The sequence below is a fragment of the Jaculus jaculus genome, chromosome 1, assembly GCF_020740685.1.
Source record: "Jaculus jaculus isolate mJacJac1 chromosome 1, mJacJac1.mat.Y.cur, whole genome shotgun sequence".
NCBI classification, from domain to species: domain Eukaryota; kingdom Metazoa; phylum Chordata; class Mammalia; order Rodentia; family Dipodidae; genus Jaculus; species Jaculus jaculus.
Genome location: NC_059102.1, coordinates 178999597 through 179017316, shown reverse-complemented (window position 1 = coordinate 179017316; position 17720 = coordinate 178999597). Strand labels below are relative to the sequence as shown.

Genomic DNA, 17720 nt, shown 5'->3' with positions numbered 1-17720 from the left:
CCATAGTAACCACATAAGCCAGATATACAAGGCGGTACATGTCTTTGGGGTTCATTTGTTTGCAGTGGCTGGAGGCCCTGTAGCACCCATGTGTGCTCTCTCTCTGCCTCTTTCTTTCTCTCAAATAAATAAATATTTTTTTAATTGTTAATAACCAAGAATCTGTAAACACATAAATTATACATGTGGCATCAGAGAGAGGATTTTGCAGAATAATTGAAGAGAAACCACTTACTTTCCTGCTACATGGGCATTTTCAACGTAAACAAGTGCAGCTTCTAGTCCTTTCAACTGAACCACTGCATTGGAATCAGTGACAAATTTTTTGATCAATCCTAAATATTTGGACCATTCTGGGCTCTTTTCATCCTTTATTTTCTGGAAAATCTTCAGAGCTTCTTCATACCCACTTAATCTTGCTTTCCACAGCTAAAAGAAAATTAAAGTTTTGAAACCATGTTAATGTATTATTTATTGACTGGCAATCTGAAGAGGTAAAATAAAAATTTCTTATCAACTAATTTAAACAAGAAATTTAGTTTTCAAACCACATTAGTAATGTGCTGGGTGTGGTGGCACATGCCTTTGATTCCAGCACTTGGGAGGCAGAGGTAGGTGGTTGCTGTGAGTTTGAGGACACCCTGAGACTAGTGAATTCCAGATCAATCTGGACTAGAGTGAGACCCTACCTTGAAAAAAAAAAGTAGTGAGCTGGGCATGGTGGCACGCACCTTTAATCTCATCATTTGGGAGGCAGGGGTAGGAGAATATGCTGTGAGTTCCAGGCCAGCCTGAGACTACACAGTGAATTTCAGGTCAACATGGGCTACTGTAAGACCTTATTGAAAGACAAAAACAAAACAAAAAAAGGATTAGTAAATAAACTTCTTAGAAATGTTTTGCCAAGGCTATCTATATCTAAAATCTATAATGAGACATCATCAATTTTTCCCAATTTAAATACAAATATTGTATGAAATACAGTATAATATGAAGATGTGACAGCTCAAACATGAGAAATCACCCTAATGAAATGGCCCATTGTCTAAAGTATGAGGGGCAGCTATTGGTGCAATCTGTAATCATTACTGAGCTTTATGATGTACTATCAAGCTTCAATCAATAATTTATTTTATTTTTTGGTTTGTCAAGGTAGGGTCTCACTCTAGCTCAGGCTGACCTGGAATTTACACTCTGTAGTCTCACGATGGCCTTGAACTTATGGTGATTTTCTTACCTCCCAAGTGCTGAGATTAAAGGCATGAGCCACTATGTCTGGCTAAGTCAATAATTTATTAATTTTAATATAAATTTATTTAATAGGTATTTAACATGTAAATCCCAATGTAGCCTCAACCCTTATAGAATTTACATTTCAGCACTAGAAAAAGATATTAAGCAATCTGTTATGGTTTTATAAGAAATGTCTCACACAGGCTCATGTGTTGAATGCTTGGTCACTAGCTGGTAGAATTACTTTGGTAGGTTGTGGAAATTTTAGAAAATGGGGCCACTGGAAATGTATTCTTGGAGGGGTGTTATATCTTTCTTTGGCTCCTCTTTCTATTAACATTTCTATTTCCTATCCACTATATACTCCCACTGCTGTGATGTTCTGCTCAAGCAAATGGAGCAAAGCAACCAAAGACTGATCCCTCTAAAATGATGAACTAAAATAAATCCTCTCTCCTTTAAACTGTTTTCCCAGGCATTGTAGTTACAGTGATAGAAAGCAACTAATACACAATCATACAAAGGAGAAAGGATATGATGATATGAAAATTTAAAAATTTATTTTGTTTCAACATTAAGTTTTACTGGAGGCTGGAGAGATGGCTTAGCAGTTAAGACACTTGCCTGAGAAGCCTAAGGACCCATGTAAGCCAGATGCACTAGGGGGCACATGTCTGGAGTTCATTTGCAGGGGCTGGAGGCCCCGGTATGCCCATTCTTTCTCTATCTGACCCTCCCCCCCGCCCTGCCCCCACTGAAAGTAAATAAATATTATCTTTTAAAAATATATTTTTGAGGATTAATATCTAGGACATACAAAAAACTCAAAAAGTTAAATACAAGCCAATTAAAAAATGGGCTATGGAGCTAAATAGAGAGTTTTCAAAGGAAGAAATAAGAATGGCATATAGACATCTAAAAAAAATGTTCTAAGTCACTAGTCATCAGGGAAATGCAGATTAAAACTACATTGAGGGCTGGAGAGATGGCTTAGCGGTTAAGCGCTTGCCTGTGAAGCCTAAGGACCCCGGTTTGAGGCTTGGTTCCCCAGGTCCCACGTTAGCCAGATGCACAAGGGGCGCACATGTCTGGAGTTCGTTTGCAGAGGCTAGAAGCCCTGGGGTGCCCATTCTCTCTCTCTCTCCCTCTATCTGTCTTTCTCTCTGTGTCTGTGGCTCTCAAATAAATAAATAAAAATTTAAAAAAAAAAAAAAAAAAAAAAAACCAGGCGCGGGTCCTCCCGGAACTCGTTTGTTGGAGCATAGTGACTCCTGACGCTCAGAAGAAAGCAGTTTTGGTCGCCCTTCTGGTTTACGTAGAGTTTTAGGGGGAAAAGGTTCCCAGGACTGGTTTTTCACCTCTCTAACGCAACTTTATTGTTTAATAAACAGTTTTATTTAGATGAAGTAAAATTTAGAGGACCTGGAGAGATGGCTTAGCGGTTAAGATACTTGCCTGCGAAGCCTATGGATCCAGGTTCTATTCCCCAAGATCCACGTAAGCCTGATGCACAAGGTGGTGCATGCGTCTGGAGTTCGTTTGCAATGGCTAGAGGCCCTGGCGCGCCCCTTCTTTTTCTCAAGTAAAATATAATCTTTTTTTAAACTAAAAAAAAAATATCCCTAAAAGAATTAAAATTTAAGGGATGGCTGAACTAACTGCCTGCTGACCCCTCAGATTCAATTCCCATGGACCCACTACAAAAGACAAAGAGAGAAAGTGGTGCATATGTCTGAAGTTCAGTGTCAAGAGGCCCTAGCAAATGCATGAGTGTGTACCTGCATATGCAATTAAATAAGATTTTAAGGGATGGTTTACTGGTTAAGACACTTGCCTGCAAAGCCAAAGGACCCAGGTTCGATTCTCCACATAAGCCAGATTGCATGTGCGTTTGGTGTTTGTCTGCAATGCCTAGGAGCCCTGATGTACCTATTCTCTTTCTATGTGCCCCCCCCAAATAAATAAAAAGTGAATTTTAAAATATATTTTTTAAAAAGATAGGTAGAGCCTGGGAGCATTCAGGAGGCAGAGGTAGGAGGATCACTGAATTCAAGGCCAGCCATGGTGAATTCCAGGTCAGTCTGGGCAAAAGTGAAACCCTACCTCGAAAGCCAAAAAAAAAAAAAAACTACATTGAGATTCCATCTCACTCCTGTCAGATTGGCTACCATCATGAAAACAAATGATCATAAATTTTGGTGGGGATGTGGAAAAATAGGAACTCTTCTACACTGTTGGTGGGAATGCAATCTGGTCCAGCCATTGTGGAAATCAGAGTGAAGGTTCCTGAGACAGCTAAAAATTGATCTACCATATGACCCAGCTATAGCACTCCTAGGCATATATCCTAAGGACTCATCCCAATTCCTTAGAAGTACATGCTCAACCATGTTTATTGCCGCTCAATTCATAATAGCTGAGAAATGGAACCAGCCTAGATGTCCCTCAACTGATGAGGGGATTATGAAGATGTGGCACATTTATACAATGGAGTTCTATTCAGCAGTAAAGAAAAATGAAGTTATGAAATTTGCAGGAAAATGGATGGATCTGGAAAGGATTATACTAGGTGAGGTAACCCAAGACCAGAAAGCTAAGCACCACATGTTCTCCCTCATATGTGGATCCTAGCTACAGATGATTGGGCTTCTGTGTGAGAAGGAAAAAACTCATAGAAGAAGCCAGTAAGTTAAAAAGGAGATATAAAGGGAAGAGAAAGGAAGGGAGGAGGGTATTTAATAGGTTGGTATTGTATATATGCAAGTAGAAGAATAGATTAACGGGGGTGAAAAGGCCCAAAGTGAAGTCAGGGGAAGAGATTGAGTAAAGGAAAGGTGAGGGGAGGGCTAATAAAAAATCTAAGAGTATGCAAATAAATCATATGGAATCCTACGGTTTCAGACAATGGAACACTCAGGAGCCATAGATTGTTGTTAGAAAATTTTCAGTGCCAGGGATGAGATACCTCCAGGGAGTTGTTGGCCAGGGAGGTCCCTGATGCCCCCAAAACATTATGGGCTGTTGCCGAGGCCCTTGGTTTCCCACAAGGAATAGATGGTAAGACCCTTGTTGCAGTCTGGTTTGCATTGATGGTAGAAATCACCCAACCAAGAGATTACAACCTTTGAGACTGGGCTAGCTGACCTGTGCTAGGGCAACAAGAAGAATGTCGACTCTTTTGAAGGGGCCTGAGTGCTCAAGGAGTGTCCTATTCTTCAAAGTCTGCTTTATTCCCCCCTGGATTAACAAATTGGCTCCCTACCTGGTATCATGGAGTATAAGAAATGCTGGAAAGAGGGTCATTGAGTTTGCAACACGGTCTTGTGTTTTGGAAATGGCCATGGGCTGTGTGAAGCAGGTTTGCTGGTTGCCTGCACAGAGACCCCATGAGGATGAACCGTGGCTTGCAGTGGAGACCCAGTGGAGATACCGGGACCATGAGATGGCTGCTGAGGTGCTGCTGGCCCCAATGAAGTTTCCCAGGACTGTGAGTAGCCTAGCTGGAGGGGCGGAATTGGAATGCCAGAGACTTGCTGCTGGTTAGAATTATCGGACTTGAAGATTTGTCACTGGCTGGAGTTGCTGGACTTGAAGCTACAGAGTTTGATGTTTGCCCTGGTTGTTTTAAATCTTGTATTGGTTGAATGTTTCTTTGCTATGCCCAATGCCATCTTTTGCAGTGTGAATATTTATTCTGTGCCATTATGGGTTTTTTGAGGTTATTTTTTGGTATTATGGCTCAGTTAAAAGATCTTGGACTATGGGGATGTATGAACATCATTGGGATTGATAAAAATTGGGGACTTTGAAAGTCAGACTGAATGCATTGTATTTTACATCATGTATGGATATCAGTTTATGGGGGCCAGGGGCGGAATGTGGTGGTTTGATTCAGGTGTCCCCTATAAACTTAGGTGTTGTGAATGCTAGCTCCCCAGCTGATGGATATTTGAGAATTAATGCCTCCTGGAGGGAGTGTATTGTTGGGGGTGGGCTTAAGGGCTTTATAGCCAGGTTCCCCATGCCAGTGTTTGGCACACTCTTCTGTTGCTGTGGTCCATCTTATGTTGGCCAGGGGGTGATGTCCACCCTCTGCTCATGTCATCGTTTTCCCCTGCCATCATGAAGCCCCCCCTTGAGCCTGTAAGCCAAAATAAAACTTTTTCCCAGAAGCTGCTCTTGTTCAGGTGATTTCTACCAGCAATGCAAACTGGACTGCAACAGAAGTCAAAGCCAATTGGAAGCTTAAAAGGCCAATATTTTGGCCACTGCTCCCAAGTCAGGAGGCCATTGGAGATGATGGGACACTTCTACACCGGCTCCTAGTATGTCACCTGTTTTCCTGATCAGAGAGGATATGTAGACTCAGAAACAAACAAAAAAAAAACAACTGGTGTATAGTCAGAAACAGGAGAGTCATAACAGAGAGGAAATCAGTCCTCCTGGCTTCCCAAAGCAAGGAAAACTACTTAGCCAGTAAGGCCCTGACTTATCCTGACAACACCAGTATCAGAGAAGCTATAGGAGTTCTCCTAGGTCCCTAATGTCTCCTCTGGAGAGCCATCAATGACCTCCAAAATCAATCCTTGATTAAATTCTGGTTATCTGGTTGGCCTTAAACATTCAGAGAGAAATGTATAACCAAATATAAAGGGATACTACAAATATATGAATGGCCTATTAAGTAACACAACAGGAGCTTTCCAAGAGGGGAAACAAACAAGGCTTTAAGACATGCAGTCCCCATCTCTAATAGTTTTAATTTTATACTAAGGAAAAACAATCATAGATGTCAAAATGGCTATTTTCAAATCTAAAAAATATATATGGATGACTCTGAGCAAAGATTGCATAATTCAGAAGACTTTCTTATATTTGGAACAATGGTGAAGCACTTCTAACTTATGCCAGGACATCATTAAATAAGTCCTGAGACCAAAAATATATCTGTACAGTCCTTAATGGTACCCAATGGCTCTATGGTACCAATCTTTGGCCCTGGCTGCCCCCAAGACAAATCAAAAAAGGTACACACTGGAAGGCTATTATACCAAATATAGTATTTGTACCATTGTTAGGGTTAAATGTTGTGTATATATTCCTGGTAACTCTGTTAATATCTCGTTCATTTTACAAGCCATACAGAAACACATTCAGCCCATGTCAGACACTACTGTGCCATTCAATGAACAATTCTGTAAGAAAATCTCAGCCAGCTCATGCTCAGACAGTCCTGAGACAATCCAACTCCATCTACCTGGATTCCCTCGAATCCTCCCCAAGGCCTAGCAGTCCACAAGAAGGAAAACTCTGAAGGCAACCAGTTTGCTGTGTGCTCACTTCTCATTAACTCCTTACTTTTATTCTTTCTCCCAACATTTCCTTCCAAGACTATCTTCCTGCACTCCATCAATAAACTTTTAGGGTCCTTTAGAATAGTTTCCCTCTTTGGGAGAGACTCTCTAACTGCCATATTTCTATACCTTCATTCAGCCAGAAGTAGTTCAAGATCTGATGTCACTGTCCCCTGTCCTCTAACAGCAGGTAAGAGTATTTTCTCATGAGAGGGGCTACAGTTAGGGTGACTGGACCCCTGGAAGAAAGTGTGCACGTGCTAGAAATCAAAGATGATCTAACTTCTTATCCTTTGCAAAGTTCCACAGAACTGTTTTTCCACAAACCAAAATCCATCCTGAGAGGGAGGTCTTTTATAGGATTTAAACATTATGGTTGATCAAGTTCAGGCCCCAACACTTGGTGTCAGGGCTAACCTCTTCCTGAGACAACCCCTAGCCCTAACCAACCATCTGTCTTTTTGGTTCACCTGAACCAGAAGACAGCCCACCACTATCAGGTTATAAATGCCTTTGCAAGGGCAGGCTCTTGGATGACTTGAGAACTTCCAGCCTGGGTGAGTTTTCCCCTTGGCTGGGCCTGGGCTAGCTTGGCCCATGCCCAGCCAGGAGGGCCCCCTAGCCCTTACTCTCCACATGGGTTCTTCATCCCCTCCAGCTCTCCACATTGCAGGAGCTCCTTAGAAATTTCTTTTCTCTTTTCTTCCCATAGTTTCTTTTTCCAGGCTCTCCACATGGGATCTCTAGCTACATGGGTACCTTTCCTTGGCTCTGTACTTTCATCAATAAGTATAATAATTAAATAATTAAAAGAAAAACCCCACAATTTTTTAAAATTTATTTTTATGCTTTTATTTGATAGAGGGAGAGAATGGGCACACCAGGGCCTCCAGCTATTGCCAAGAAACTCCAGTTGCATGTGACACCTGGGGAATTGAACCTGAGTCCTTTGGCTTTGCAGGCAAGTGCCTTAAGCGCTAAGCCATCTCTCCAGCCCAAAACCCACTTTTTTTTTTTAATGTGGTGGTGGGGGGGGGATTAGCGTGCAGGGTCTCCAGCCACTATAATCAAACTTGACACATGTGCCATCTTTTTTTTTTTTTTTTTTGAGGTAGAGTTTCACTGTAGCCCAGGCTGACCTGGAATTCACTACGTAGTTCAAGGGTGGCCTTGAACTCACAGCGATCATCATACCTCTGCCTCCCGTGCTGGGATTAAAGGCATGTGCCACCAGGCCCAGCTACATGTGCCATCTTATGCACATGTGCAACCTTGTGCATTTGTCACCTTGCACATCTGGCTTACATGGGATCTGGGGAGTCAAACTAGGGTCCTTAAGCTTTACAGGCAAGCATCTTAACTGCTAAGTCATCTCTCCAGCCCAAAACCCTACCTTTTGAACATGGTATCAAGCATTTTTTATTTTTCTTTTTGTTTTTTGAGGTAAGGTCTCACTCTAGCCCAGGCTAACTGGGAATTCACTATGTGGTCTCAGGGTGGCCTCAAGCTCACAGCGATCCTCCTACCTCTGCCTCCCGAGTGCTTAGACCAAATGTGTGAGCCACCACACCTGGCCTGTATCAAGTGTTTTTAAAATTTTTAATCCACATACTTGAAAAAAAATTTTTAATTTATTTGCAAGCATGAGTGGGAAGGGGAAGTGGGGGGGGGGGGACAGGAGAAGAGAATATGAATGAATATGGGCCTGCCAGGGCCATTTGCTGCTGTAAATAAACTCCAAATGTATGCACTACTTTGTTCATCTGGATTTACATGGGTGCTGAAGAACTGAACAGAGGCCACAGGCTTTGCAATCAAGTGCCTTTAACTGCTAGGCCATCTCCCCAGCCCCAGTTTTTTTTTTCACATCCCTCTAAGTAAGATGATAATATATCTGCTGCTAAAACAAGTCAATGACTATGACTGAAATTTAAATTCTACAAGGTCTTACCTTATGTTCACATTTCTGATCAACAGGAAGTTTCAACCATTCACTGTCATCTCCCATTGTGCTTCCAGGTTTTTCTTGGAATTAAAAGTAGTTCCTGTTAAGATGAAAGTAGATAACTATTAGGTATATCATTTACTTAAGACAAAATAATTTTTCGCAAGCTATTATTTTATCATGCATATATCAATAATAAAAAAGTGTACTCTTTGATCATATGCATACTTAATTCTACTAATAGAACAGTTTCTTAAAAATACTTGTATGTTGGGCGTGGTGGCTCATGTCTTTAATACCAGCACTTGGGAGGCAGAGGTAGGAGGATTGCTGTGGGTTAGAGGCCACCCTTAAACTACATAATGAATTCCAGGTCAGCCTGAGCTAGAGTGAGACTATACCTTGGGGAGGGGGGGGAACACTTGGAGAAAGCCAGGCATGATGGTGGCTGTCTTTATTTCCAGCACTTGGGAGGCAGAGGCAGGAGGATCACCATGAGTTCAAGGCTACCCAGAGACTAGAGTGAATTCCAGGCCAGCCTGGGGTACAATAGTGGCACATTTGTCATGGTGGAAACCAACTGCCCTCTAATTGGACTGGAGGCCCACTCCATGGAAGGGAATACATCCCTGATACTGAAAACTTAAAACTGGGGTAATCATGAACCCTAGGGGTATAATGTGTGCTACTGTCTGGCTAAATGTATATAGTATGCTTATCAAACTGCCCAGCAAGCACTTCTCTTAATGTTCATACCCATATATTAATGCTACTCTCATTTTTGGTAGAGAATCTTCTCTTTTCAGATGGCAGTGACCTTGGGATGACTCAGAAGGCATCATGGTGCTAGAAAGAAGTGACCAGAGAGCTCAGTACTGTAATATCTCTATCACACCTTCCAAGGCTCAGGGTCTAATGTGGAAGAGGTGGCGGAAAGAATATAAGAGCCAAAGGAAGGGTAGGACTCCTTACAACATGCTCCCCCCCAGACATAAAATGGCCTGGATATCCATGACCTCACAGAGCCTGACACTACCTACGCAAAGACCATCATACTAGGAGGAAAAGACCATGACATCAAAATAAAAGAGACTGATTGAGATGGGGAGGGGATATGATGGAGAATGGAGTTTCAAAGGGGAAAGTGGGGACAGGGAGGATATTACCATGGGGTATTTTTTATAATCATGGAAGTTGTTAATAAGAAAAATAAATAAGTAAATATAATTACTGAAAAATTGAAAAGAAAAAATTAAAAAATAAAAAGTAGCTGGGTGTGGTGGCTCACACCTTTAATTTCAGTACAAGGCTACCCTAAGACTACATAGTTAATTCTAGATCAGCCTGGACTCGAGTGAGACCCTATCTTGAAAAAACAGAAACAACCAGCACTCAGGAGGCAGAGGTAGGTACATCACCATAAGTTCAAGGTCACCCTGAGACTACATAGTAAATTCCAGGTCAACTTGGGCTAGAGTAAGACCCTACCTTAACAACCTTAAAAAATAAATTTTAATTAAAAGTAGTTAATTGGGGCTGGAGAGATGACGTAGCGGTTAAGCGCTTGCCTGTGAAGCCTAAGGACCCCGGTTCGAGGCTCGGTTCCCCAGGTCCCACGTTAGCCAGATGCACAAGGGGGCGCACGCGTCTGGAGTTCGTTTGCAGAGGCTGGAAGCCCTGGCGCGCCCATTCTCTCTCTCTCCCTCTACCTGTCTTTCTCTCTGTGTCTGTCGCTCTCAAATAAATAAATAAAAAAAATTAAAAAAAAAAGTAGTTAATTGTTATATGAATTTCACCTCAGTTTTTTGGATATATGCAATTAAAACCAAAGGACAGGGAGGAGGAATCCAAAGGGTATAGATGCACTGAGGAACAGTGCAAAGGCAAAGTATAGGGTTCAGTGAAGCTAGCATTTTTTTGTTTTGTTTTGTTTGGGTGGTTTTTTAAAAAATTTATTTATTTGAGAGAAAAAAGAAAGATATGTATATAGAGAGAATGGGTGTGAAAAGGCCTCCAGCCACTGCAAATGAACTCCAGACACATGTGCCATCTTGTGCATCTGGCTTACATGGATACTGGGAAATTGAACCTCAGTCCTTAGGCTTCACAGGCAAGAGGCCATAACCTCTAAGCCCTGGAAGTTAGCATTTAATAGGACAAGTAGAACTGGAGCTGGGGCTTCATGCCTAAAATCTGAGCAGTTAGAAGGTGAGGCAGGAGAATGAAGAGTTTGAGGCCAACATGGACTACAGAGCAAGATCCTACTTCAAAAACAAACAAGGGGCTGGAGAGATGGATCAGAGGTTAAAGGCACTTGTTTACAAAGTCTCATGACCTGGGTTCAATTCCCCAGTACCCATGCAAACCATATACACAAAGTGACACATGTATCTGGAGTTCATTTGCAATGGCAGGAGGCCCTGGCATGCCCATACTCACTCTCTGCCTCTCATAAATAAATAAATAAATAAATAAATAAATAATCCCCCCCCCCCAAAAGCCCAAACAATGACAAACGTGAGCAGATGAGCCCTTCAGTTCACCACATACTCAGCCTGTTTAGCACATATAAAATGATCAATAAATGTCCAGTAGGGAAAGAAAAAATATACAATGCCTCAAAGAAGTGAATCGTATCAAATTTCAGTTTTTAATCTTTTTGTTTTGTTTTGTTTTTTGAGGTAGGGTTTCACTAGCTCAGGCTGACCTGGAATTCACTATATAGTCTCGGGGTGGCCTTGGCAATCTTCCTACCTCTGTCTCCCGAGTGCTGGGATTAAAAGCATGCACCACTACACCTGGCTCAGTTTTTATTCTTTAAAAAAAATATTTATTGAGGGCTGGAGAGATGGCTTAGTGGTTAAGGTGTTTGCCTGCAAAGCCAAGGACCTTGGTTCGACTCCCCAGGACCCACATAAACCAGATGCACAAGGGGACACATGCGTCTGGAGTTCATTTGCAGTGGCTGGAGGCCCTGGAACACCCATTCTCTCTCTCCCTCTCTCTCTCAAATAAATTAAAAAAAAAAAAACAAAGTTTTAAAAAATGCTTATTTATTGGGCTGGGGAAATAGCTTAGCAGATAAGGCCTAAAGACCACAGTTTGATTTCCCCAGGACCCACACAAGCCAGATACACAAGGTGGAGCATGCGTCTGGAGTTCGTTTGTAGTGGCTGAGGGCCCTGGTTCACCCATTCTGTTTCTCTCTATCTCAAATAATAAATAAAACATTTTAAAATATTTATTTATTATTTGAGAAAGAGAGGGAGAGAGGCAGACAAAGAGAGACAATGGGCACACCAGGGCCTCCAGCCACTGCTAACAAACTCCAGATGCACATGCCACCTTATGCATCCAGCTTACGCACATACCGGGGAATCAAATCTGGGTCCTTAGGCTTCATAGGCAAGCACCTTAATCATTCTCTAGCCCTCAGTTTTCATTCTTGAGAATATGTTGTATTTGTTTTATTGAGGTAGAATCTCCCTCTAGCCCAGACTGACTTTGAACTCACTCTAGCTTCAAACTATGCATCCATTCATTCTCTCCTTCTGTCTTTCTTTCTCAAATAAATAAATGTTTTTTAACATTTTTTTTAAACTAGCAAATTTTACTAACAAAGGTCCTAAGAAAATAATGAAGTTTTAAAAAATATTTTTACTTATTAGCAGAGAGGTGGAGATATGAGCGAATATGGGCATACCAGGGCATCTTGCCACTGCAAATGAACTCCAGATGCATGCACCACTTTGTGCATCTGGCTTTATGTGGGTATTGGGGAATTGAACCCCAGGCCAACAAGCTTTGCACCACTGACCTATCTCCCTAGCCCAATAATGAAGTTTTTGAAATATTTATTACCTGTATGTGCACCAAGGTCTTTTGCTGCTACAAACCAAATCTAGATATATGTGCCACTTTGTGTCCAATTTTACATGGCTGCTGGGGAATGGGACCCAGGCCAGCAGGCTTGGCAAACACTTTAACTGAGCCATCTTCTCAGCCCCAAGAATGATTTTTTTAAATTTTATTTATTTTCAAGCAGAGAGAGAAAGGGGGAGGGGAGGAGACAGAGACAAAATGGTTAAGCCAAGGCCTCTAGCCACTGCAAATAAACTCCAGATGCATGTGCCCCTTGTGCATCTGGCTTACAATGGTCCTAGGGAATTGAACCTAGGTCCTTTGGCTTTGCAAGCAAATGCCTTAACCACTAAGCCATCTCTTCAGCCCAAGAATAATTTTTAAAATATTTTTATTTATTTGAGAGTGACAAAAAAAGAGGCAGAGAGGAAAAAAGAATACGGTCATACTAGGGCCTTTGGCCACTGCAAACAGAATCTAGATACTTGTGCCACTTTGAGCATTATCTGGCTTTATGTTGGTACTGGAGAACTGAACCCAGGCTGTCTGGCTTTGCAAGCAAGTGCCTTTAACTGTTGAACCATCTCTCCAGATCCTTTTTTTGAGTTTTAATGCTTTACAATTGTAATTCACTTTTCTAAACCTTTGTGATCAAGCTAACATTTGCAGCTACCTTGTAGAGTGTCCCCTTTTCTAAGTCCAGCTCCTAGAGTGAAGAAGCATAGCAATTATGTAACTATGATATAATACTTAAGATCTTTATTACTTGGCCAAGGCTAAACAAAATCTCATCTTTATGTAGCACATAATAAACACTCTTCTTTAAATTTGAAAAACAAAAACCAACTTCACTGCTTCCAGCTATTCCCTCATTAGCAAAAACAAGTATGACCTTGTTTTTGTATTCTGCATTATCAGAAGACCAGAAATTTGAACTGTTTCTCTAGCAAATTATCTCAAACGATGTTGGCATATTTGCTTTCCTTGTTCTATAATGACATCTCACAGATTCCTTCAGAAACCCAGACAGGTAAAAAGCTGTTATTTACACACTGTGTCATTCTATCAGCAGGAAGGAAGGTTAGCAGGACTCTTTCTTATAGAAGATCATTGTCAGTGTCTCCAAAGGGTGGGAAACAGATAGTCAACAAGACTCTGAGGAGACATACCTAAACTTGCTGTGAAATAGGTCAACTTTGAAAGTTACTATTTAACTGTACTAAGGTGACTGAAAAATCTTATGCTTGCCCATCCTGAATTTACTCAGGTCTCTAAATCCCAAGGTCCAGAGCACTCAATTCAGCTCCACCTCTCCAGTCCCGCTGGATTATGCTGGTAAAAGCAATCATCTCCTCACCCAAAACAGGAACCAGACTGTGGCAAAGCCAGGTCATGTGCACTGCTCACTCACTGCATGTCCAAAGCCGTTGTCACCACTCAGAACAGATGCTCAGGCATTAGTTCACTGCAGCAGGCACTATTTACAAAGACATGGCCTCTATATGCCAGTTAAGTCCCTGGCATTATCCACCAGGACTTCCAGCATGGGATGCTTGTCTCTTGCCTTCAGTTCAACACTTATGCTCCCCTGGCAGGAAGAGGTCAGGCCGCTAATGTGGGAGCATGATCAGCAGGAATACCTGGGAGCTAGGAGGTAGTAGCACTGGTTCCATGGCTATAGAGAACCACCTATCCCCCAACCTCCACCATAAGCAGTGAGCGGCAGGCTTAAAGGGGCAGTAGTGATCATTACCCAGAGGTCTATAGACCTCCAGGTGCAGTCTTCAGCCCACACATTTTCCAAGGCAAGAGGCAAGTGAAGGATGGACTTGGAAGATAATAGTTAAGCAGGCTTTGTTGGAGGCAACATAGATACATTTTAGAAACAAGAGATAACTAGTTTTCCAATATCACAATCTTTTTGTTGTTGTTATTTTGAGATAGGGTCTCACCCTGGCCCAGGTTGACTGGAAATTCACTATGTAGTCTCAGGGTAGCCTTGAACTCACCACAATTCACCTACCTCTGCCTCCCACACTGGGATCAATGTCACAATCTCCCCCCCCCCCCGACCCCCCGAGGTAGGGTCTCAGTCTAGCTCAGGCTGACCTGGAATTCACTATGTAGTCTCAGGGTGGCCTTGAACTCATGGAGATCCTCCCACCTCTGCCTCCTGAATGCTGGGATTAAAAGTGTGTGCCACCACGCTGACCACAATGTCACAATCTTAATCCCTCTTCCAGGGGTGAAAAAATCATCAGAGCAGGGAGTGGTGGCGCACTCTTTTAATCCCAGAACACTGGAGGTAAAGGTAGGAGGATTGCTGTGAGTTCAAGGCCACCCTGAGACTACATAGTGAATTCCAGGTCAGCCTGGGCTAGAGTGAGACCCTAGCTTGACCCCCCTTGCTCCCAAACAAACAAACAACAAAAACCCATCAGTGTAGAATACACAGATCCTATTATTTAAGATCTTTTCCCACTTATTTCACTTAGACTTGAACAATACTTCAAATGACAACTCAAAGACCCAGAAAGGAATTCCGGCAGCCTTCAACCTTACCCCTTTCTCTACAAAGGAAAGAATCCTAGGCAATGATATCAGATAGGTAAGAAACTATTAGCAAAATAACTTTCAGGCTGGAAAGATGTCTCAGTAGTTAAAACACTTGCCTGCAAAGCCTAACAATCCAGGTTTGATTCCCCAGTACCCACATAACGCTAGATGCACAAAGTGGCACATACATTTGGAATTTGACTGCATTGGCTAGAGGCCTTGGTGCACTCATTCTTTCTCCCTAACTCTAACTTGGAACAGATCATTCTCAGCAAAATCATCCAAACACAGAAAGATAATCATCTCATGGTCTCACTCATCTGTGGCTCCTCACCTGAATCTGCCTGTGATGCTGACATACCTAACAAACATTTCAAGGACTGGACAATAGGGATAGTGGGGTGGGAGGGAAGGGTAAGGGGGGGGCGGGTGGACAGAAAATTGGACCCAAATGTAACTGGTATAAAATCCTACATCCTGAAAGACATACTAAAAAGTCGAACCTTCATCAAGTGCTTAGAGAGAATACCCAATTCACAGGGACCTGGACAGGGTATGATAAAGAATATCCTCAATCTTCTCCTGTTTTTCACTCTCTCTCTTTTATATTACCTATATTTTCTTCCTTCTTCTCCCTTGGCACTGACCTATAACTCCCAGTACCAGCATGTGGGTAACATCCACAATAAGCTGTTGATCAGAGAGACCTACAAGGTTTCCCAGAAAAAGACAGAATTCTATCAGAGTACTTGATGACCCACCAAAGGTTAATGGGATAACCCTACTGCCGAAGACACCATATGCTGTTGGAATGGAACATGGAGTGACTTGGCTGGAAACAGGGAGTCTGTCCCCAGACAGTTAGCTTGTCTAGTGCCAGAAGGTGTTATATGAACGACTGGGGGAAAATGACCAACATCTGTCTAAGCAACTCGTGGTCTAAGCTACTCAGCAGCAATCAACCTGAGGTGATGCTCACACAAGTGCAATAGTGGTACACAGCCATGGTAGGTTACTAACTGCTCTTGATTTGGCTAACGGATCTGCTCATGGAATGGAACCCATACCTGGAACAGGATAACAAGTCAGAACCATATCCAAAAACAAGCCTGCTCTCCAATATCAAGCTCCCACCAATAGTGGGCTACAAGAGGGCCTACACCTATTAAATTCTCTCTAAAATAATAATGGGTATCCATGTATCTTGCACTGACCTCACTCTCCACTAGAGAATTTGCTTCTCTTTTTCAGATGGACACAGAACCTGAGGAGAGAATCAGCTCATCACACACCTCACCAGGGCACCAGCTGAAGCCATAGAGTTAGTGGGGTAATGAGCAAGAGCTGCTTTCTCTGTAACCCGGTATCAGCACAAGGGTGAAGGAGACAGACACAGAGAACACTCAACTCCTAACAAATCAGATATCCATAGACACAGAGACTCCTAAGACCTCCTGTCACTGAAAGAGACCTAAAATGAACCCAACATAGTTCAGGGAAATTCATAGAAGAGGGGGCAAAAGGATTGTTAGAGCCATAAGTTGGGTCATTATGCACAGAGACATTGCTTCTCCCCCACAATGCAACACACAACTTTTTTTCTCTCTCTGCTTACAAATAAAAATATTTTTTTTAAAAAAATTTTCAAGGTAGGGTTTCATTCTAGCCCAGGCTGACCTGGAATTCAATGTTGTGTCAAGGTGGCCTTGAACTCACCATGATCCTCCTACCTCTGCCTTCCGAGTGCTGGGATTAAAAGTGTGTGCCACCACGCCCGGCTCAAATAAAAATATTTTTAAAAAAGAAAAGTAACTTTCTACATTTTGTGAATAAAAGGTGGCCTTTGCAAAAATTGGCCAAAAATTCTCTACAAGTCAATTTAAGTAAAGAAATATTACATGCAAATACAAAATGGGATATGAAGTCATCTACTTCATTAAGTTTGTATATTTGTTTGTTTGTTTGCTTTTGAGGCAGAATCTCACTCTAGCCCAGGCTGGCCTCAAATTCGCAGTGTTCCTCTACTTCAGCCTCACTAATGCTGGGATTAAAGGTATGTACAACCATGTCTATCAAGTCATCTTATTTAATATGAAGAATTAAGTCAAAACTGGTCTGTAGAGATGGCTTAGTGGTTAAGCGCTTGCCTGTGAAGCCTAAGGACCCCAGTTCAAGGCTCGATTCCCCAGGACCCACGTTAGCCAGATGCACAAGGGGGCGCACGCATCTGGAGTTCGTTTGCAGTGGCTGGAAGCCCTGGAGCGTCCATTCGCGCGCTCTCTCTCTCTCTATCTGCCTCTTTCTCTCTGTCTGTCGCTCTCAAATAAATAAACAAAAAATATATTAAAAAACATTTAAAAAATAAAAAATAAGAGTCAAATCTTAGTCTTTGATATCACTAATGTTTATCAATGAGTATCAATTTTCCGTTTATTGAAGGAGTTTCTGCATTTTGTTTCTCCATTATGTCAAGAGGACAAAGATGTATGGACTTTCAATCTATATTCTCTAAATTTATTATCATTTTATTATTGTTGCTGCTATTGTTTTGCAGTACTACCGACTGAACCCAGGGTATTGTACAAGCTAGGCAAGCACTTTATCACAGAACTATCCTCACCCCCTTTATACTTTTTTTTTTTTTTTTGAAGTAGGGTCTCAATCTAGCTCATGTTGACTTGGAATTCACTACATAGTCTCAGGGTGGCCTTGAACTCACAGCGATCCTCCTACCTCTGCCTCCTGAGTGCTGAGATTAAAGATGTGCGCCA

General features: G+C 42.1%; 1 protein-coding gene across 1 annotated transcript in view; it reads right to left on the bottom strand.

Annotated features, from left to right (window-relative positions):
• Positions 1-17720, bottom strand: part of Ckap5 (cytoskeleton associated protein 5) — a 150870-nt gene that overhangs the window by 113580 nt on the left and 19570 nt on the right. The window contains exons 2-3 of the mRNA XM_004657215.2: positions 8539-8632; positions 236-429 (exon numbers count right to left, since the gene is read on the bottom strand). Of these exons, the coding sequence (XP_004657272.2) occupies positions 236-429; positions 8539-8595 (251 nt within the window). The 5' untranslated portion in view covers positions 8596-8632. The remainder of the gene's footprint in view (positions 1-235; positions 430-8538; positions 8633-17720) is intronic.